The sequence below is a fragment of the Cinclus cinclus genome, chromosome 5, assembly GCF_963662255.1.
Source record: "Cinclus cinclus chromosome 5, bCinCin1.1, whole genome shotgun sequence".
Classification (NCBI taxonomy): domain Eukaryota; kingdom Metazoa; phylum Chordata; class Aves; order Passeriformes; family Cinclidae; genus Cinclus; species Cinclus cinclus.
In genome coordinates, this window is record NC_085050.1 from 48,975,155 (window position 1) to 48,998,319 (window position 23,165).

Here is a 23,165-nt window from a genome sequence, read left to right on the forward strand (position 1 = left end):
GACTAGTCTTGGACAGATTGCATTGATCTCCTGTGCAAGGAGTCCTGACTAAAGAATTAAAATACCTTCAATATTTTGCAAAGAACTCTTAAATATTTTCTGCAGAACAGGTAGCTCCTAAGCCAAGAGTGTTTAAATAAAAAAACCACAAGCTGTGTGTGTCACTAGGACATGGCTGTCAACTTGCTTTGGTAACTTAACTGCCTCTCTGTTTCCCTGTTCTGCACACTGTTTCCATGTTAACCTTGGCTGCCCAGAATGCACCCCAAAATGTCTTTTTCTTTAGTAAATCCACCCATCCATTAGGGAGGAATGGGCAGTTTTGGCCAAATGAGTTGTTCTCCATTCATTCAAAATGCAAAGATGGCCAAACCTTTCTTGCTCTGCTCAGTTTTCTCCTAGCTGGGCATCTGCAGCCATGAGTAGGGGATGTGAGAAGGGCTCTGTCCAGGATGCAGCACAGAAGGTGCTGTATTGGTGTGTTAGTGTAGCACCTTGCTTGCATGAATACCATCCTTTGGCTTAGCTCTGATTTTCTGACTGGACCACACTAGTGCCATCTAAGATGTGCCCTTTGGTATTGTAGCTGATTTCCCCTGCCTAAAATCTGATTTCAGCCATGGCTGACCTTGCCCTTGGCTGTGGCATTTCAATGTTAATTATGTGTTATTGTCTCTCCTGATGGCTGTTCTTTTTTGTAATACTTGGTGACTGACTCCATATTCATGAAAACCAGCCCCAGCTTGCATCAGCCCTTTTCAAATTGCTCAACTGTGTGCTTCTGTTTTGTGGCTAAGGTGATACCTGAGGGGGTAGTTTGCTCTGGTTCACCTCCTAGTTTGCACTGGTTGTCTTTCATGCCTGGAGCTTGTCTTTACTCTGTTGCAGTTGGGCCAGGGAGATGAACAACTTGTTTGTGATGCCAACGGTCATGTTATTTTGGGGCATTTAGGGGAGGAGCACATTTTTATTTGTTTTTCTCCTGAACTAGGGACAAGGGGCGTGTGTCTATGCAGCTTGAAGGAAGCTTTGTTTTCTGATGAAGAAATGGAAAGCTGAAGTCTTGTCTCACCTGACAGAGAAATACTCCCTTGCACAGGACTGAACCTTTTGGTTTGGAGTCCTTGAGATGGTAGGGTAAAATAAGGGCTGCATTTACAAGAACACTGGAGCAGAGGAATGCCTCTTACATCCAGTACTTTGAGATCTTGTGCAGGAAGTGCAAGACTTCATGAATTATTGTTTCTGCAGGAGAGAATTTTAAACCACATGTCTGCCCTTTCAGGCTATTACTCAAATCACTGTACTATGGAACTGTGCTCCTCTACATTTCTAATTACTTAGGGCCTACTGATACAGATCTGAGCTTATTAGCAGCCTCTGTTGAAGGTATCCATCTTTAGTTAAAGTAATGATAAAAACATTCTGTAATAAAATACTAATAAAAATGTCTGGCAATCCTGTGTTCTCAGGTGATCATGTGAAGCAACAAACTAGGAAGTTACTTATTTTGATTCTGCCTATTATTTAAGTACCATGGGAAAATTTGAAAGACCAGGCCCAGTAGAGTCATGTGGAAGAGTTCATGTGCATTTCTCTGGAGGAGGCAGAACCCAGCCTTGATCTGTTTGCTTTCTTTGCAAGTGCTCCAGCTCAAGAAAAAAGCGGGGATGATGACTTTTCATCAGAGTTTATGTAATTTCAGGTCCGTACTGTTTTCTCCAGCTGAATTTGCTTAAGGAACCTGGGTGGGCCATTATTTCAGTTTGCTGAAAGTGGCTATTTGCTAAAATAAATGAATCCAATCCATTTTTGGCTGCCCACCAGACACCTGGAAAATCTTCCTCGTAGGCTGCCACAGTAACACCTTTGGCTTATGAGAACTTGACCTACAGCTTAACACCTCTTTTGGCATGAGATTCCTCAACTTTTGCTCTAGTAGCTATGTTAGCAGCCCTCCAGAGTGCATCCTGCAGTTTTTTGGTTTCAGGATCCCTCTGAGAAAAAATTAAAAACAGCCCTAAGTTGCAGAGCTGCTACAGATATAAGTTCTGTAGCTTGTGAGTTTGCAGTTCCTGGTTGGACAGGCTTCCTTGCTGACTTGTAGTGTAGAAATGTATTTGACAGTAGGCAAAACAGAATGGGAGCTCTGGAACAGCAGAACCTCATCACCCATGTCTGGCCTTGCACTCCTGGGAAGAAATTGTATCAGTGACCAGTCCCTTGTTCACTGCAAGCAATTAAAGAAAATATTGGGAAGGATATTTAGAAGTCATCTGGCCATCTCATCCATCTCCAAAGGAAAATAAACCTTGATGGTTTAAGCTGCGTGAAGGTTGTGTGGTGGATATAACATTTATAACTGCAACGCTTATTTCAAATTAACTTTTGTTTTTTGCTAAAATAATCACCATGTACTTCCAGCCTTCCTTTTGAAGAGTTAGGCTCCAGTACTCTCTCATGGCTGGGGATCTTCCTTTCCCTGGCTACCTGTTTCTTGAGACCATCCATGCATATTATTTCAGCATCATTAAGCCATCAGAAAGCAGATACCAGCTTGGTAGCAGTCTCTGGATATCAATTTGTGAAGAAGAGAGGGTTGATATGGAAAGGTTTTCTGCAAGTGACCGATTACTGAAACAATTAGTGAGTGCTAGTTTTAGATTTTAGGTGTTGTAACAACTGCAACAGACATTACTGCAGCAACAGAAGTTGTGTCATTTTCTTTCACACTATATTGTGGTCTTATTTTTCAGGATTTTATTTGCTCTTCCCTCATGACTTTTTAGACTGTACACTGGGAAGCCAGAAATTCAGACTTACCTGAACCATATATATTTCAAATGCTTTATTAATATATTTGTAGGGTTGTTTTTTTTTTTTTTCTTTTCCCCAAAGCACATCTTGGAAAAATTCAGGTATCCGGGCAGCCTTGTGAACCACTGCAGTTCCTGTGAGCTAGAGAATATTTCCTTAGTCTCATATACCTATATCTTTCTATACCAGTTTTCCACATACGGGCATACATTCAACTGGTGTGGAAGTGAAGTTGAAATACCTCCAGGATAACTGACTTCTAAGGGAATACTGGATTCCATGTAAACACTTGAGAAAGCAAACTCAATCTTGTTTGACTAATTTTTGTAACTTGATACATATAACAGAAGACAAAATTTTAATCTGGCAGTGTGGTATTGTTGTTGGTAGCAACAGGATAAGTTTCTATCCTTCAGACCCTGTTTATCTAGGCATTCCTGTGCCCAGCACTGGGTTTTTCCCCCTCTCACCTTGAGTCCCAAAAACTTCTGGCAGATGCCATCACACAAAATGCCAAGAATTGCTACTGGTTATCGTGGGAAGACTGGAGGGATACTTCCCAGTCATGTTCTATTTCAACAGACATACCATATGTTTAAGGTGGGGATCTTTTTTTTATGTCTGCGTACTCACAGTGATCTTAACTGCTGATTTAGAAACTGGCTCAGTCAGGGAGATGTAGACGCCTTGGTGTTCCCATTGGTGCTATTCATTTTTTTGCTCTGTGCAGTAATACAACGTCTTCATTTGTTTCTTTACCTGAATTATCAAGATAAAGCATTTTCATGCTCCTATTAGGCTTACAGCCTCCTGGGGCTGATGGGCTCAGGCTCTATAGGAAGCACAGCTGTAGCTGATATGAGATGGATTTGCTCAGCTTGTGTAAGGCAACACTGCAAAAGTTGTAAGTGGCCCCTCTTTAACTCCACCACATTGCACTTCGATTACTCAAGACATTTCTCTACCTCACTGCCTGCAATAGCTTTTGGTGTGGTAAAATAGGAACAGCAGATTCTCAAAAAGCTGTGTGGATCTAAGGGGCCAGCTACTTCTGCACTCCCTCACTCAGCTTTATCAGTAGAAATTCCTTCCTTGCTGATCGAATGACCGAGGGAAAATTATCTCTTTTTAAAACAGTTCACATTTCTTTGGAATCAAATTGTCATTCTTAACCTTATCACAGACCATTTATAAATGCACCAGTTTCTGACTGAAAGATTTAGTGTGTACCAGATTTGTTATCCGTCTCGGACAAACAGTCTGAAAGAGGCTCATGACATGCAGTACATTCTCCATGAGCCATTTAAAGGTACCAGGAGGACTGCATAATCTAGAGAACACTATTTAAAATTGATAGAACCTTTACCCTATCATAAAAACAGCTGCCTTCTGGGGCTATTGGTCTTTCTTCCATGTTCCTCTACCCACTTAAGATCAGTGTAGAAATCCAGCTAACCTTTCTGTAACATCAAAAGTATCCAAGCACTAGTCAGAACTCATTCTGATTCAGTGCGGCTCAGGCACAAAAGCTGCAATTGGTTGCAACTTCCTGAACAGAATGAGAATCAAATTACAGGTGGCAATTTCTTGGTTCACTCTTTAAATCTCTTTCTCTCCCCCATTCACCCAGGACCATGAGCTCAGTAGTTGTTTAGGCTTGTCCTTGGCTTCTCTTTCTCTCTGTGCTTCTGTGATATGTTTCTCTTCTCTCTCTCTGGCCTTTCTTATTCTTTCTACTACAGTGATACACAATGCTGCCAAGTATGTGTCTTGTCTGAAACAGTGGTATTGTCTGTGTGATTTGGATGAATGTTGCTTTCGCTGTAGCTTTCCATCATCGTAGAAATCTTCATTACTTTCTATGTTTTCCTTGATGAAAGCCTACTACTATAGCTGACGAAGCTGGCCAGCCTGGTCCCACTTGGTTGTAGTAGGGGCTATATATAACAAGGGATAAAATATCTTAAAGTAACTTGTAATCTTGTTTTTTCTTGTGGAAATTAACCATTTCCATAATAGTCATTCATCTCTTTCTACAGCAACTTGTGGCAGAAATGTATGAATAATAAAATCAGGTTTTTTTGCCAAAATTTCATTAAATTGTTTCTGAAAGGGAGAACGACTGAGTTGTGTGCTTGGCTATTTTCCTATTGGTTTTGCAATGTTGCACATCATGGCCAGCTGAAATTAAAAATCTTCAATCAAAACATACTGTACACAGAAAAAAAATTCAGAGATGGTTGTACTGTTGATAGTCAAAATGATACGAAGTGCTGATGACATTACTGTGTGATGCTATCAAACCTGTTTTTGACCTTGAAACTAAAAGAGATTTTGTTTGGCTTCCACTCCTTCGGTTTGTCAAAAGTGTGAAATAGTGAAGGTGAGTTGTCATATGTTGTACTGAGCTAGCAGCTGCCCAAGGACAATCTGCTCCCTGTCTTCTGCTAGTAGTTTTGGATATGGGCAGCTGCTTCACTTTCACTGTTCTTTGTGTATGAATCTGAACAACAAGAAAAACCAGAAGGAATTGCCTGGCCCTTTGCCACCTCCTCACCTTGAAGAGTAACTGGTGTCTCTAGCAAGTTGTAGCCACTGTTAGTCAAAATTCTGCCATGTTTTGTTTGCAGGAGGCAAATGACTGAGATTTTCCTTTGACAGGTCTTGTGTTTTAACCGCAGCTGGCATCTCAGCATCACACAACCACTCACTTCTCGGTGGGATGGGGGAGAGAATTGAGCATGTAAAACCAAGAAAACTCATAGGTTGAGATAAAGGTAGTTTAATAATTAAAGCAAAAGCTGTGGATGCAAGTAAAGCAAAACAAGGAATTCCTTCACCACTTCCCATGACCTAGCAAGTGTTCAGCCATCCCTATGAAAGCAGAACTCCATCACACATAATGGTTACTTGGCAATACAAACGCCACCACTCTGAATGTCCCTCCCTTCATTCTTCTCTCCTCCATCTCTGTATGCTGAGCATGATGCACTATGGTGTGGAATATCCCATGGGTGAGATGGGATCGGCTGTCTCAGCTCTGTCCCCTCCCAGTTTATGCACACCCAGTCTCCTTGTTGGTAGGGTGGTGCGAGAAGCAGAAAACGCCCTGACACTGTAAGCACAGCTCAGCAGCTCAGCTGTAATGAAAACATCCCTGTTTTATCAATACTGTTTCCAGTACAAATGGAAAACATAGCCCACACCACCTACTGTGAAGAAAATTAACTCTATCCCAGCCAAAACTGGCACAACACAGCACCTACTGACTTTGTCACTGAATTTCTTTGGACTTGTCACAGCAATTTGGGTGTCTAGAGAGAGGCCCAAAAACAGTACCAGCCTTGAATGAAGTGTGGAAGTGGGGTAAAGTGTTTCCATCTGGGACTATATAAATTGTTCTGGAGTCCTCTGCACTGCACCAAGGCCCAGAGGCAAGCACATAGCTTGTACTGAAGTTTCCTTACAGTCATCTCCTCTTCCCTTTGAATAGCATCACAGGATGAAGGTAAGAGAAGTGCTTTTCTGTGCTTCTGTCCTCTGATCCAACTGCAGAGCTTCCTGACAGCTGTGCATGAAATCTCCCAGGGCTACCTACTATGAGGTGCTCTGTGGTCCTGCTCCCAGGACATCTGGACAGACACTGGCTCTAGCTGGTTATGGTCTCTGCTCAGGAGACCAGGAAGAAAGCAAGGAGGTGCTCACATTTGCTGCTTGTCCAGTGTTAGGATACAGCACATGGGAGTCTGGGAACTCCAAAGCCCCCCAGCTTCCAGCCTGGGAGAGACAGGCAGAGTAGCCCTCATGCTTTCTCCAGTATCACAAGGGCAGAGGGACTTGGAGGAGACTGAGAATTCTTTCTTTACTGTCAGTATTCCTGCAATAGACTCAGTTGCAGCAGTGGCAATCATCTGTTCCCTCTGGGTGCATTTTCCATTTTTTCTGTGTTTTCTCAGAGGCATTAATAGATTTCTCCCTCCTCAGAAGTCACTGAAGCTATCATGTACAGGTGAGCTATGAAACAGCTGTTTTTCTATAACCCAGGAATTTTCATCACTTCGTTAGAAAGAGACTGAGATTTCATGTAGATTTTTAAATTTTATTTTCTATAAGAAATGAAACAGTAAGCAAAGCATGTTTTGTTTGCAGTATTGGCTGCCACAAGTTATCTTTTTTTTTTTTTAAGATTTAGAAATAAGACAGAAGTGACCAAGACAACCCCTAGCCTAAGCCACAGAAACCCAACTAATAACATTGAAAAAGAATTTGATAATATTGATCCCTTATGCACTGGTAGTTAAACTTCAAAAATTAATTGAGAGGAAAGCTTAACTGGCCTTTCTGTAGTATCAGAAAGTAAACCTAAATCCCAGTCAAAGAATTCTTATAGCTATAAATATAGGAGATGATTTTCAGAAAATGTCAAAACTAATATTATAATTCCCTTTCCTTCAGGAGAAAGCTCCTATGAAGTGCACTTAGAAAGGAATCCCTGAGTGTACTAGATATACTTCTGTGTGAAACAAGAAGTAGCTTTGCAGAGTGGTGTGCGTAAGGAGTGAGACCAGAGTGATCAGCAAGGACTTCAGTTCTGCCATCACTTCTGCTTTAAGTGACTTTAAACCTTTGTCCTGTTTGTTCAGGCAAATTCAGCTCTCAACATATAAAGCGATTCCTGCTAAGCAGCTACACAAACATTGCTCTGGCAGTGGTCTCCTGAGTGTTTGTAGAAAAAAATATTAGGTCTTAGTCCTCTAAGGTACCTAGCTGAGAAATCCACATTAAACATCTTTGAAGATCTGAGTGCCTGATGTTTTTCACAAAGTAAGACTCTGAGGCCTTACTTGTGCATCCAGCCATGTTTGTATTTCCTCCTTGTTTTCTTTTAGCCATTCAATGTTGCTCTTCACCTGCTCCAATGACTGACTTCTGGGCATTTCTCCTGCCCCAGCATTAGGATATTTTTCAAAGAAATTTTCCATCTGGAAAAGAGAAAAAGAAATTATTGAAGTAAATAATGCTGCTATTGGGCAAGCAGCTTTTTACAAAGACACGGAGGTAATTCTGACTGGGAGAGATCCATAAGCTCATGCTAGTAGCACTAGAATAGTTTTACAGTTAGCTCCTGCTGTTTTAAGCATTTAGAGGACAAAAAAATTAAGTTACCTGCCCAAAGATTGTTAAATACATTGACCAAAACCCAAGAGAATTGATGTCACCATACCTGCCAAAGCTGGAGCTCAGTATTGAAGGTTTGGGAAATAGTTACTATTCGACCAAGGGTTCTGTCATTTATAGTGAATCTAGAAAAAACAATTTAATAAATGATGTTTGATGCAAGACCATAATTATCTGAAGCTTAAACTTCTACCTGTGTTACAATAAAGAAGATACACCCAAATTTCAGCATTTTTGAAATAGTTGACAAATGACACCCCTACATAATACCTGAGCTGTTCTTATATACGTTTACTAATGGAGTGATCTCTTAGGATGGATTTTTTTTTTTTTTTAAGTAATTACTCATTGTTTCAGGCTGGAAGTAAGGAATATTGTTACTCAGCCATACAAAAACTGTCCAGTCCACAGCTCTAGGCTTGCAGGTGTGCTTTCCTTCTGTGTCCTCACCGAGCACTTAGAAAGGAGATGGAAGGAGAGAGAAGCCACTTAAATAGTAGGTAGAAGAGCTAAAACGTTTGCTATTACTTCCACTTCTCATCTGTATGTCTGCTGCTTGCTGTTACCATTAGAATAAAATTTTAAAAGAAAACCAATTTTATACTCTGTTTTCTTGATATGAAATCAGTCATAAGAATGGTGACTTGATTCACTAATTTCCATGCAGTAACCAGATTTCTGTGGCCTTGGTAAAACTTTGTCTCTTTGATCACCATTTGCTGGTAGTGATCATTTAGGGAAAGAATGGTTTTCAAGTTAGCAACAAAGTACTTTTTCAACAGCAAATGGATATAATTGTATTGAATAAGCTTTCAGTTTTCATTTTGCAAAGGCCAGTGATTATAGCTGTACAATGGAAACTCAGAAAAATATGGCATGTAACAACATTTACAGGTGGATGTAATTTGTTAGAATACCTGTCAACTAAGTACTCCCAGTTCAGTCGTATCCAGTCCCACGCCATAGTTTTCCCATAGGTGTTATATGAGATGTATCTCAGGACTGTGAACACATCTTGGCTTTTGATGAGGCTGGTGTTGTAAATGTATTTCAGATATCTAAGGGAAATGCCATAGGAATCGATGAGAGCCAATTCCAAACAGGAATATTTTTTTTTCCTACACATTTTAAAGGTAAAGTACACAGGTCTAAAACATAACTGTGTGTAAAGAGATAATTTTATTTTAAAAAAATCTTACTTAGGAATCTCTTTAGCAAAGTAGGCAGAGTTTATGTCCTGACTTGAAATTAGCCAAACCCCATTATTATTCCTATATTTTAATGCAGTAGAGAAAACACGACTGATCAGTTAGTAATTCAGCCTGTTCAGCCAAGCACCAAAAAAAGTAGTTGTCCAGACTTTAAAGATCTTACAGGGACCATTAATAATTGCACAGGTGGCTTGCTCACATTACCATGTGTGCTGTTTGTTTGCAAACTTCTATCCATACAAAATTAAAATTCATTAGAATTTTGCATGACTGCAAGTGCTGCAGTTATACTACCAGTTATGGCACAGATGGTTTTGACTGACGGGGTGAAGCACACATGTTTTCAGGGAGATGAGTAGCATGATCATGGATTCGCAGCAGCAGCTGCAGAAGACCTTTTCAAGCTGTTGTGTGCTGGGATTAAGGATTGTCTTCTTTTTCCCTATATGTAATGAACAATTTTGTTCAATCTGTTTGCTCTTCCCTCCTTGCTTGTTATTTTAGTAAATTAAGAGACAAGCTTTCCATGCTTTAGGAGAGATTTTTTTTTTATTTTCTGCAAATATAGGCTGATCTAGCTAATTAATTGCTGTCTTAATAATTTCAGCTATTAGCTATTTAATGGCTTTAGATTATGGCATTTGTGGTCACAAGAATTTAGGAATGCAGGTGTTTCCTACCATTATTTCAATTACTCTAATCCTTATATTTACTCTTCCTGAGTCTCCTATACTTCCTTGTTTCTCCTCCTTTAAACTTGGAAACCTTTCAAGCAGAAGCTGCTCCATGTTATGATATTTAGATACAATATGGTGGTGAATGGCCCTGGTGTAACTGTTTGCTGGAACGAGTGCTACATGATACAACATGCAAAGTTATCAGATAAGCCTAAAGTAGCTGGTGTGCCTATGCACAGGGCAACATACATGGTGAGATACTTGCCCAGTCTGACAGTCTGCTGGACCAGTCTGGGGCAGCATCCAGACTCCTTATCATTGCCACGGAAGCATGAATTCCAATATTTTTGGTTCTAGCTTGAGCACTTCAGCACAGCACCTCATGGACGATTGCAAGTTCATGTGGATGCCTTCATAGGACTGTTAATAACAATTGCTCAAGGCTGTTTGCGCAATTTTAGCTGGTTAGAAGGTAGACATCAAGGCTAAGCAAACTGGAGCCAATGGAGGGTGACTGACAACACCCAAAAGCAACTCTTTCCATAGATTTTAAGCCACTTTCCTGGTCTGGGATAAGCAGTGCTCTGTAGATCCGGCCTCTCTTCACTGATTAAAGAGGCAATGGATGAAAACTAATGGACGGAAAATAATTTACTCCTGATGCTTAAATATTAAGCAACTAAAATTGCACAGCGTGAATACACTGTTGGAAGAGCTGAAGGCTGTTGATTGTGAGCAGCAACTACTATGTCTTCAATATCTTTCCACTAAAAGAGCAAGGCTTTTTTTCCTGCTGTAGTAAAAATCTCAGAGGGGCATGTTAGATAACTGGTCTTGAAAACGTGTTGCACTCCTCATGCTGCAATCTGACCAAAATGCACAGAAGAGAGGAAGAGGGGAATGAGCAAACAGCAACCAGTTGCTTCTGTAGGAAAAGAGAAATCTGTGTTTGTTTAAATCACCTGTCCAAAAGGGTGATGTTCCTCACTGATGCCAAGCCATATAGCAGCTTTTCTTTTTCTTGGGCTAATGAAGTTTCTTGGTACTTCTTGAACATGTAATTCCATGATGTCTCATTGCCTGAGTTCTGCATCCCATAGCGATATACTATAAGTCGTAGATTTGCAGCAATACTAAAATAAAGAAACAGTACTTAAATATTCTTTCCCCTTTCCTACTTGAGATCAGTGACCCAGTCACATGTTATGTTCTTCACAAACCACAAAAGATGTGAGCACTCACGTTTCTCCTTGTAACCATCTATTGAAGAGTTGAGAAGCATTGCTCAAAGATTCTGGGTCATTCATACTGCAGGCAAAGTCCAGAAGAGATGCACGAAGAAGCCTTGGAAAGACAGAGAGAGAGGGAGAGAGATGTTTTCCTACTGCTAACTATTCTTTGAATGCATCAATAACATGAGAATGAAAAAATAAAACTTTTCCCACCTCTGTAAATGGTGTCCAGAATCCTCCCAGCTCAGTTGATCCACAGTTGGTTTTGCCAGATTGCGAAAATATCTCTGAGGTAGAAAAAGGGCATTGGTTACATGTGTAGATTTCTTTAAATAATGATATATTTATTTTCATAGTTTATTCTCCTTCATTTTTTCTCAGAACTAGCATCTCTTGAATGAAAAGTAACATGAACAAGCACACACACAGTCTGTTCAGATTCCCCACATCATGCCAATTCTGAATACTTGCAATACTGATGTCCTGACAGGACAAAGCCAACCTCCTTCTCTCCAACCTCGTCTGTACTCCCAGACGAAGGCTAGGGTACAGCAAGGACACACTGCCACAACTGATTTCCAGAGATGAAAGTTCAGGACATGCTTACTTTAGTGAATATTAAATCATGTTCAGTGTTTTAGGTCAACTAACAAACCTACTCAATGCCACATAGAGATATAGCCATCCTTTGTGCTGAGGACAGGTGTCTGAGATTTTGCTGCCCTATACAGACTTCTTTATTGAATGCAGGACAGCCTTGACTAATAAATATCTGCAACATGCCTTATGGTGACAGATAAGAAGAATAATTAGGCATAATTTCTTTTCTCCAAGTGCATGATCCTGAATGCAGAATACAAGCAATTTAGATAACACTACTAAGCAGTGTTTGGAGGGCTTTTTTTAAAGAGAACAGCAATGAAAAGTAAATGCTAATAGTTCAGCAACACTGAAAATCACTTGAACTTGAGTATTATTCTTGCTAGAGATTCTGAATTATTAGATTCAGTAGTCCCAAGATGGATTGGCTTTTATTTTGCTTCATCACCTGAAACAGGGGATAGATATTTTTATCATCTTCAAGCATGTTTGCAAGGTAAGTTACAGCTGATATAGTTCTATGCCATGGTAAATACTCTGTTTCATTTCTTAGGTATTTTGTGAGTTCCAGGGGAACAGAGTAATTCACAAGTCCAGGCCTGTGGAAGGAGAAAACTTCTGTTATTTTAATGTATTTGAAGCACTTACTTCTTCAAAGATATTAGATTTATTATTTACTTTAGAAAGCCTGAAATTGTAAAGTTTGTGAGGGAGAGAGTAGCCTCGAATGTAACTTGGAAGGTGTTTTCCAAAGAGACAACCAAGGATCACTATTGATCAATGCCTAATTGTAGGAGTTGTGCTGTTGTGAGAAGACTGCTAGCATTGTGCAGTGTGCCTAGAAGTGGGCCGCCCTTAACTGACTACATCAGTATCACAAAAAATAAAGGAATTTCTGGTTGGAGACATCCTGAAAGGCTGAGGAGACTTAGAGGCTGTTACAGATCACCTAAATTTTATCTGTGTCAGGATGGCGGCACACAAGAGCTAGAAGTTTCCAATCAAGTTTCTAAACAAACTACTAGCTGAGGCAGTAGCTACTCAATGCCTTGCTATGCATTGTAGGCATGCCTCTTCTGGATACCTAACTTCTTCTGAAGTGCTTCTATTCTTGTTAATTATATGGAGAAAATACCCCTTTCTAAGACCTGTGTGATTAAAGCCTGTTTTTTCTTGCCATGGTACTGAAAGGGAGCATTTCTCTTGATTGCATTCATAATACAAGTTGACAATGCTTACTTAAATGCACTCCGTTTGGAGCACAAGATAAAGCAACAGAGAATTAAAGCTTGTACCAAAGTCAGAAAATTTGTTTCAACCAACTGGCATGCGTGAATTCTAATTATTAGGCAACAGAAAGTGAAAAACTTGTGTTGAAATCTCTGCAGAGAATTAGTTTACCTTGCTAAAGAAAAAGCATCATCCAAAATCCCTGCGCGATCAGCAGTTGAAAAATTCTGTATGAAAAGAGGAAAAGAGGGATCAAGAATATACAGATTATTTGCAGAAAAACCCCAGCCTCTACAGACCTCTTGTAAGAGAACCACCAGACATGTTAGACATTACAGCACTCACTGTGTGGTCTTGGAGCAGAAGACTGCTTAATCTGGCCCAGTTTTGACTATCATAATTCACCCGAAAGAATCCAATGTGGTCTGGATTAACGTGCAGAAAAGTATCAGGAGAAGCTGCTATTGTAATTCCTACAAAACAAACACTGATCAGTTAGTGCACCTTATATGATGTAGAACTCACAGGAGATTCCCTGACTCCAAAGGTATTATTTGGCTTTAATGGAGATCAAAATAAGTTACAACCCTTAATTTCATTTCTTTCTTTATTTATTTCTAAATTGCTCTGAGTAAATATGAGTTATTTCAGATTTTGATGAATGCCAGCACTTCTCTTAGAACAATGAATTGTGATAATGACTTGGGCTAGCTAGTTCATTAAATTTGAAATGGAGATCATTGTGAGCAGGGTGAGGATGGTGACATTTAGTGTAATTGTAAGAAGTAAAGAATTGCAAAGAAGTAGTTCTTTCAGATATATATTTTTAAACGTTTTTCATCCTCATGTGCACTATTAAAGTTCTTGTATTTTTTCCTGCATTAGTTTCATTTTTCAGTTCGTTTCAAGTAACTAACTTTTCTTTCCTGTATTCTTCAATTCCATTTTTGTAGCTATTGATAAAGGATTTACAAAATAGGCTGAGACTTCATGCAAGCACTCATGGTTAAGGATTTTCCTGTTTAAAGTGAATACTTGAAAAAATGCTCCTTTCTCAGAAGCTTGGCCTGGTCCAGTTGGTGATGCTACTTAGGAAAATTTTTCAATTTCCCATTGAAAACAGTCATCTTCAATATGTGGTTTGAGAGTGGCTGTAGTAAAAGTAAAGTTTGGATGATACATACAAAGTATTTCTAAAGAGAGTTTCCCCTACAGTTGCTGTTTGCCCTGCAAAACAGAAATTTTGTGAATGTAGAAATAAGCACCTAATCAAGACTTTGCAGGCTTTATGTAGTTAGTAGCCCCTTGCAGCCCTCAAATCATGTGGAAATCAGAGAAAGAAAATGTCTTTGTGTCAACTGCTGACTTGTATCATGGCGTAAGATATTTTTTGTTTGCTTTTGCATGGATACTAAAGGCAGCCAGGTAAAAAAAAAACCCAGAATACAAGACAAATTGCATTTAAAATAAGTAATAAACAAGCACAAGAAACGATGAGCTGTTTGTAATATTTCTGAAATTCAATGGGACATAATTTAGAATCTGAAAAATGCCGGTAATTTTCCCCCACATTTTTGTCCACTGGAGGTGTAGAACAAGAAATTCAGACTGCATAATAGAACAATGATTTAAAAAAAAAGTGGAAATTTTCTCAGTTCTGAAATCAGTATTGTTATAGTTTGGGGCACAAGCATTAGAAAAGGTGATTAATGATCTGTAGTTCTTTTTCTTTAATTGAACTCAAATTACCAGTTTATCATGCCACAGTAGTATTCATCATCCTCCTACTTCTCTTTTCTTGGACTTGACAATGGCCATTTCTAAGCCAAATTGATTTTAGTAATTATACTTAAGAGTATTCATAGATGTTTCCTTGAATAGGGCTGTATTTAAACCGATGCTTAAATGCTATACTAAAACTGAGCCTAAATTGACATAATGTTTGTACAGTGAAAATAGTAATCTTATCACTGAAATTACTAGTAACTACAGTACAACCATGCTGTGTGCTAGCTCCGAGATCTGAAAACTGGAAAGAATGAAAGTTCATTCTGTGCTCTGTTTTTTTGTAAATGATATTGAAAAGTTTTATCCACTCATTATCTTAAAAAGAGAAGATGTTTACCTGTAGAATCTGATGCATTGTAGAAAGTATAACCTGATGAATCACCAAACCTCCATTTGACTGGTATATTCCATTTATAACTGAAATTATTTAATGAGAAAGGAAATCAAATTACATTTGAAGCCAAATGATAAAAAACCCCTCCAACATGTCTTTGTTTGTTTGTTTATTTTAATGCTTACATATTTTTAATGAAGCCAACTTGTGCTTATGAACATATACATTTACTAAATAATATGTAAGGCAATATTCTAGCAGGATACAAAGCAATTAACTTAGTAGAAGAAGATTATATGTTAAAAATTGGTGTCAGTGTTAATGTTGATGTGTCTAGAGCTTTGTGCAGACACTAGTTAACCTTTGCAATGCTGACTTGAAATAAATGGTTAAGTGTAACAAAAAGTTTTTTACAGACTGAAAAAATGAAAGAGTTTAAGCAACCACTGTGATACAGTTAATAGGACCTCTTGCCTTTTCCAGCCCATGTTTCTTCTCCAAGACAACACTAACTCCTTCATTATAAAATACTGGATGGCAAATGTGACCTTACTGCTTGTTCCTCAGTTCCTTGTATACCTTTAGTGGGTAGGTGCAGATTCCTCAGTCCAGGGCATGCCCAGCACAAAAACAAGAAATTTGGGCAGGAATGGAGCCACGGCACAGCCTGACCGAGACTGTGACCAAGACTGTGTCCCCTTCAGGGATGTGAGACAGCAGAGCATGCTGTAAGTGTAATGTCAGCCACCTGCATAGGGATGCTAAAATTATTAAGCCCTTTTGAGCAGTCAGCTGCTGTATAATAATATTCTGTATTAGTATATTATAGTTCATCCCAGGGAGATTTCCACTTGGTGACAAATTCTATGGGAAAATATATGTCATCTTTATAATCCTGGGTTAAGTAAATGGTCACTAACTTCCAGAAAGTAAAAAAATTAAGGTTATGGTATCTCCTCCTACCTCCAGGAAAAAAGATTTAATGTTTTGTATTTCCTAAACAAAGTATCTTAACAGATTTATACACTTCTAGTTTTACTAGTTCTTTTTTGGAGCTTACTGCATTGGAATTCAGAGAGATATTGTGTTTCCCAAGAGAAAACTCTTGTAGGTTTTTGGGTTTTTGTTTGTTTAGTTGTGTTTTTTTTGGTTTTTTTTGTTTGTCTGGTTTCTTCTTTTTGTTCATTTGGGTTTTTATGTTTTGGTTTGTTGTTTTTTTTTTTTTTAAACTTGGTTTTGTAAATGCACTTAATGAGGTACATTATACTTAGTTTCTATCTGGTTTGAATCAACATTTGCAGTAGGAACTTACCCAAGATTAGAAGGAGGATGAGAAGCATTTGCATTAGGATCCAAAAGAAAACGTTTCTGTGTGAATACTGAATTATCTCCCATCTCCAAAACAGGGTAACCCATCTGCCTAGTCCATGTGTCCATTACTTCCTTCACAGGTTTATTACTTGCCTATGAATGATGGAAGAAGGTTGCAGTGAAAATGAAAATTCAGTCCTAAGAGGAAGGAAAGTATCTCTGGTATTAAGAAAGAGAAGATCAGAAAGGGACAGAGGAAAGAGCACGTTCAGAACAAAAAAAAAATCCTCCATTAAATCCTTTTTATGGTGCCTGTCATTGAAGAAGTAAATTATTTGGAAACTTGAACACCCACAGAAGAAATGACAAATGTGTAGGCAGGAGACTGGCCAGTAACATGGACAAGAAATACTGAGAAATCTTTGAGGCCCCTTACATGCTCTAAGATCTCTCCATTTTTTTTCTGACAGAAAAACTGAACAGGACAGAAAGGACACGGGGATTTTTGAAGCCAGAAGCCTCCTTGCAGTGTGTCCTATTTTTAGTGTGAAGGACGAACAAGTATAAACTACCAGCAGCTGCACCAGTGTAAAATTCGATTCATTCTGTGAACCCTGAACATCCGTCCTAGGAACTGGAGCTGGAGAAACATGTCACTTCCTTCCCAGGATACCACCTGTGACGAAAGTGAGCTAGGGTCACTTGTAGTGTTTCCTTCTTCAGATGAGGTGGATGATGTGAAGATGCAAAGCACTAGAAAGTAGAAAGTTCTGCTGAGTAGGAAGAAGTCTGGGACTAAGGAGAAGACTGGAACTAGAAAAGAGACACAAAAAACACAATTTAGGCTGTGTGTGTGTCCACAGGGTTGGAAAAAATGAAAATAATATCAGGGTAGAACCTGGCAGTGTGCAAGTGTAATGGGGGGTAATGAGATAGATGGAAAAAAATAGTCCATTCTCAAGGAACAGGAAAGATCAGAAAATGGTGGCACAGATGATCACCCAGCTGGGACTCAGAAGCTAGAGAGGGAGATAAGCACAAAAATTACTTGCGAATTGATACTATTGAGAGCTTTCAAGCACCTGAATCTGTATAGAGAAAAGAGACAGTATGGGGTGTATGTGTGTGGTGGATGAGAGGTATTTTCACACATGAAATGAGTTTGAGTTGCAGGGGGAAAGTTTCAGTAACAGGTTGTTTGTTAGCAAGGCCTCCTTTCTTGTTTCTTATTCCATTCCCACAGCCTTATGAATAAATAAATAAATAAATAAATAAATAAATAAATAAATAAACTGGGAGGCTGCCTAGATTGTGATCTCTCATTGACAGAAGAGCTACAGAATAATAAAAGCTTGAGAAACTGAAATCAATGGGTGAGATATTAAACATTTATTAGCAAGGGTTTGAGTGCATGCAAAATATACCTCTTCCAGAGCTTCCCAAAATTGTTGTGTCTTGGCATTCTGGAAATTATGTTTCTTCAAATACGCCTAGAGGGAGATAGAAGAATGTGAAAACACTACCAAGTGTTTCTTCTTTGCCTATGAAAACAATAAACATATTCAGTTGTACAGGGATACAGAGACTACCTCTCAGTTGCACAGAGTATCCACACATGGATGGTAGTACTGCGAGTGGGAGATTAAATGCATTAGTATTCAGCTGTATGTAATGTAATTCCTTTGCTGTCCAATGCATCCACCAACATCAAAAGTCAGCATTTTCCAGAATGACTTGTTACTAAGAAACAAATTTATATTTGAAGAGTTCTTTGTGTTTTGTTTAAATGGACACCACTATACCTTGTTGCAAATTTCTGACTAATGAAAGAGGCTGTTTAGCAGGAGGAAGAGATTTCATGAGATTTCACTAGCTGTGGACTCAGAGTGGAAGTAGGAAAGTCTAGTCACCTCTAATTTTTGATCAAAACGATTGTTACAAGGAGTAATGGTGTTCAGTGAAGAGTTTGCAACACCTAAACCTTATTCCCGTCCTGTGTCTTCCCTGGCTGCTTGGCGGGTGTTTTCCTACCCTGTCACCTGCTCCTGGTGATGTTCAGTCAGTAGATGGTGCTGTTTGCTTCGCTGTTGGCCGCAGCTGCCTACGTTAGTGCTCTTGAAGGCTCTGAGCAGAGGGGAAGGATTGGGCTCTTGGGGACAAGGTGGCTGTATTTTCCTATCTTGGGCAACTCCTTGATTCTGATTCTGATTCTGATTCTGATATGAAAGGGGAAATACAGGAAAATACAACTATCTTGTAGTGGCCCATAAATGTGCTCTTCATGAGAGAGGGAAGTAAGAACAAATATGGTAAGCCTGCACTGTGACTCTTGTTACTAATGTTCAGAATAAAGGACAGACAACCTTTCTCCTTCTCTGCCGGCTCCTTTCTCCCACTTTTATCATTCCATAATTTCGTAGAACCACGTTTTTCCTCCACAAGAAAGGACTATGAACTGTGCAATATATCCCTTTTCTTCTCCCTATTACCTTGACTTTCTAGGGATGGGTGTCCCTACATAGCAGCCTTGTGTGGGTTGGAGGATCCTGGCCTTAGGAAGCTGCAGACACACTTTACAGTGGGATGAGTGGATCCCAGTTGGCAACAGGATAACAATGGGATAGATGAGGTTTTTCGATTAAAAGCTGTCAGGAATTTAGGTCCTCACTGTCTGGCTATCAAGTCTTTATGCAGTTCACATTCCTGCTTCTGTGGCATCATGGAACTTCTTCCCCTCCATGTTTTCCACTCAATACTGAAATGCACTAAGTACTTTTGCTACCAGTGCCAGGATCTCTGATATTCACTTTTTGGATAATGGCTTTGCTACTGTCACATGAAGATGGGCTGTATTTCTGATGGGCTTTGGTGCCACCTTTACCTGACAGCCTTTCTGGAAGAGCTCCGGTGTAATCCAGTCTTGAATCATTCTGAGGATTGATGCACCCTGAGGACAAAGGGAAAGGGGAGAAGGTCAATCCACACTGGTCTAACACTGATTTCTATTAATCTAAAAGGCAACTCAAGGGAATGAGTATTTTATAAGGCAAAGATAGAAATCATCCATCAGATGAAGGAAGTGTTGTTTTAATTTCTTTTGTGGGATAGCATGCCTACCTGGTGGAGTGTAAATCTGGATGTGAAACTCAGTCTTTAGTTGTGATCAGACACTTTTGTCTATATTCAGCTCTTGCACCCCGCTGCTGTAGGTTACTGTCCTGCCACTCTACCAGTTTGTGTGAGCAGGGCTCCCTGTTTCATGTTGAACAGGATAGGGTGAGGGCACCTGAGGACCCTGTCAGGGGAACAGCCTGAGAGAGGAAGTGACTTCAGATGAATGCACAACAGGAGGGGAACTCTTAGAATGCTGCAAGTCTGGGGCCTTACAGGATGGGTATGCTATCTCAAGATAAGGAATGAGATTTGCTGAAGACTAGTGTAAGAGCTCTGGCCTCTGAAGCAGGGTAGAATTGGGATCAGAACAGTTACTAACTTAGGTGTCACAGAAAAAAACAAAGAAAGGAGAGCAAACTCAATCTAAGATGCAAAATACAATTTTAGGATTAGCATGTTTCATTTTCTGAGGTAAATCAAGAGGCAGTTGAGAGCCTAATGCTATGAATGGTTTAAAAATCCAGCTGTCCCATGAAAACAAGAATATTCTCTGGATTCTCAGTAAATCCTGTTTCCTCTATTTAATTGTGAGAATAATGACTAGATGAGTGATGGCAGAGGGACTCTTTGAACAGGTATGTCTCAAACTGCTTTCCAGGCTATTGTTGAGGAGTCAAAGCGGTCAGCAGATTATTCTTTTCTGATACAGAAATCGTATGTGTTTGCCATGGGATAGGTTCAAAACCAATTCAGTAACATTTAGAATGCATATCCATTAGTGGTAATCATAAGGCTGCTTAATGATTAATGGTGATCATAAGGCCACAAGTATGCACTAGGGAACCTCAGTTCCTCAGCTTTGTCTCTCAGCCCCTTCTTATCTGATATCACCTCTCATAAACTATCCCCTCCCATTTATATTAAAAGCCAAAGTAGAAATACACACTTACACATGCATTTGGTAACAGTGGAGACTGTTGATTTATATTGTAATGTGTAGTTTGTCACTTGCACCTTCTACTATTATTTTTCAGTCTCTTCCCCCCCTCTTGTCATTCCTCTGTAGTCCATGAGAAAAAAAGTCATCCTAACAAAAATCACTGATTCTAAGAATGCCAGTATTTTAATAACTTTTTTTTTTTTACAAATATTTGTGTAGGCTCAGGAAAGTGCCCTTAATTTGACTAGCTGATGTTTTCTGATGGGTGCATAGGGGGGAGTCTTTTATCAACACACACATAATTTCATAGTACTTGCTAAGTACGTGATAAGATTTGTTTGTAGCAGAAATGTGGAAGATGAATCCTAAACTTCTGTAGTTGGGAAGTTCCAGAAATATGGGGGTCCAGGAGCAAATTTCTTATTTAAGACAAAAAAACATCATTATTACTTTAATAAAACCTTACAAAATAAGAGAGAGGATTAAACTGGGAAAGAAATAAGATGATATTTATTAAAAGCAGATTATAACAATTATGTACATTAATTTTTTGCTCACCAGCTCTACTCTATTAGCACTTTCCTAGGCATATAATGCCCTAGCAAGCACATAGTACTTAGAGGATCTGGTACAGAATATGCTGCAATGACACCATTCCCTTAGGCAATTCATTAGGGTCTTAGGATTGGATAAGATCTCTGGTTGTTCTAGTAAGACTAACAGAGAGCATTCCAAATTAGGCTTTATTTGTTTAGTGATGAATATTATCATGAGAAGATTGTTTTTAAAAGAAAAATGCAAAAGAGAAGCCAAAATAAAGCAAAAAAGAAACAAGTTAATTTTGTCATACATTTATATATAAATACCAACAATAATTTGAGCTAAATCTAAGCAAAGACTTTCTCTTTCAAGCCACATTATAGTCCAAGCCAAATTATATCCCAAGCAAACTGTTCCCAAACAATGCACCAGTCCTCAAGTGTTTTTGCTTAAAAAAAATGAGTTCATGTAGCAATTATCTAGGCACAAAGAGAGGAATAAAAGCTAAGATTTTTTTTTCCTCCATTGTTTTTACAGACCCTGCAAAAGTATTCTCTTGCTTAACTAGCCACTAAAATACATTTTGATCCGGAGTATTTGATTTAGCTCAGTATATTTCATGACTTTTGTTTGTTTGATTCAAAACCAGTGTTACACAACGCAGGTTTTTACATGGTTTATGATTTGACTGTGAGGCATTTATGATGCAATAAATACTGGTTGCATTGTTGGATAGAGTATTTAACAATTGAAAACAGAAAACTGATGGAAATGGATGGATCAAGTCTAGCCAATAAAAATAATATCTACAGTTCAGACTGTAGCACAGCTAAAGCTAAAGTCAATGCAATACATACTTTATGTTTAGCTGATAATGGGAACTTGGAGGGAAAGCAACAAGCAATACTTAATAATGGTAGATTTTGCCTGTTCAGTGGAAGTATGTTATGGCATCAGATAGGGAACACTGACAGAGTCATACAAGCAGCTGCCAATAAAAATATGGTTTATCAGGTTCAGAAGCAGCATGGAAGATGGCTAGTTGAGAAGAGTGACAGGGATGTTTTCTCCTGTGCTTCTTTGGGCTTGTCTCGTAATGCATTGCAGAAGACAACTGGAGGGAACAGTGCTGTTGGGGCCCTTGAGTCAAGAGACTCCCTGGTTAGACTTGGGGAGACACTTGCTGTGTTCCATGTCTAAGGCTTGTCTAAGGACAGAATGGCTACATCCAATATGGAGGGAGATGAGCTGGCCTCAGTCCGCTAGGCTGGGTCTTCAAAGTGATGATCCTCATCATGGCTGCTGGTGTCACTCACACTCTGGACCTCACAGCACTTTCCCACAAGTGCTGAGCTGAGGGCTGCCGCCCCATATGGCAAGTGCTGCCATGGGCTCCCAAAGGCCTCTGTGTGCCCTGATCACAACAGGGGTTGGATGACTCCAGCATTCCAGTGTCTCTGCTCAGGCAGAGCCAAGGTATTCTAGCTAGATCCTTAGGGAGTCTTTATAGGCACAGGTCCTCACTGCCACTGACTGGAATGGGATGAGCAAAAATCTTGTCAAATACTTAATGGAGAGTGCTACCACCTCCTGGGCTACAGACTGCTGTACTCCAATGAACTCCTGAGCTCCACAGCTTCTAGTGAAATGTGGAGCTAACTTATCTCCCAGTGTAGACCAAAGCCAGTAGAGATGTCTAACCCAACCCATCTTTGCTAAGGTTTTTTGGGTGGCTGGGATACTGTGAGCAACTTGAAATAAAAAGTCACTTTCCAGTTTTCACTGCTTGGTTCCCTGCCTTGCTTCCTCAAAAAATAAGTTATACTAGCCTGCAAGTGTGATGGAGAAATGACAGAAAGGATGCCTGGACATCTGCCCTTGCCTCCTCTGCTCTTGTGTTAGATTATGAGACTTGATGTACCTGGGCTGCATCAGCATGAGGTGATGGGATGGGAATGTGATGAGTACCTGGTTTAGTTTAATTTTAAACCCAACACTCCAGTGGCAGAGGCTGGTAACACTGTATTTTGCCTGCATCACTGCATGTTGTGAGCACGCCTGCATGGTGTGTAGTGGCTGACAAGGCTCTGGCTGCACTGCTCCTCTCACAGCTGCTTTTAACTGCAGCATCACTGACAGCTGTTTGGAATGTCCCAGAACAAAGATCTGCACAGACACAGCTCAAGTGAATTA

General features: G+C 39.5%; 1 protein-coding gene across 1 annotated transcript in view; it reads right to left on the reverse strand.

Moving 5' to 3' along the window:
- The window catches only part of ENPEP (glutamyl aminopeptidase), a 64,484-nt gene that overhangs the window by 23,599 nt on the left and 17,720 nt on the right, over nucleotides 1–23,165 (reverse strand). Inside the window, exons 8-20 of the mRNA XM_062493651.1 lie at nucleotides 19,260–19,325; nucleotides 17,803–17,868; nucleotides 16,380–16,531; nucleotides 15,071–15,150; nucleotides 13,291–13,418; nucleotides 13,117–13,172; nucleotides 12,164–12,314; nucleotides 11,329–11,402; nucleotides 11,126–11,227; nucleotides 10,846–11,016; nucleotides 8,913–9,053; nucleotides 8,042–8,120; nucleotides 7,662–7,799 (exon numbers count right to left, since the gene is read on the reverse strand). Coding sequence (XP_062349635.1) covers nucleotides 7,662–7,799; nucleotides 8,042–8,120; nucleotides 8,913–9,053; nucleotides 10,846–11,016; nucleotides 11,126–11,227; nucleotides 11,329–11,402; nucleotides 12,164–12,314; nucleotides 13,117–13,172; nucleotides 13,291–13,418; nucleotides 15,071–15,150; nucleotides 16,380–16,531; nucleotides 17,803–17,868; nucleotides 19,260–19,325 — 1,404 coding nt within the window. The remainder of the gene's footprint in view (nucleotides 1–7,661; nucleotides 7,800–8,041; nucleotides 8,121–8,912; nucleotides 9,054–10,845; nucleotides 11,017–11,125; nucleotides 11,228–11,328; nucleotides 11,403–12,163; nucleotides 12,315–13,116; nucleotides 13,173–13,290; nucleotides 13,419–15,070; nucleotides 15,151–16,379; nucleotides 16,532–17,802; nucleotides 17,869–19,259; nucleotides 19,326–23,165) is intronic.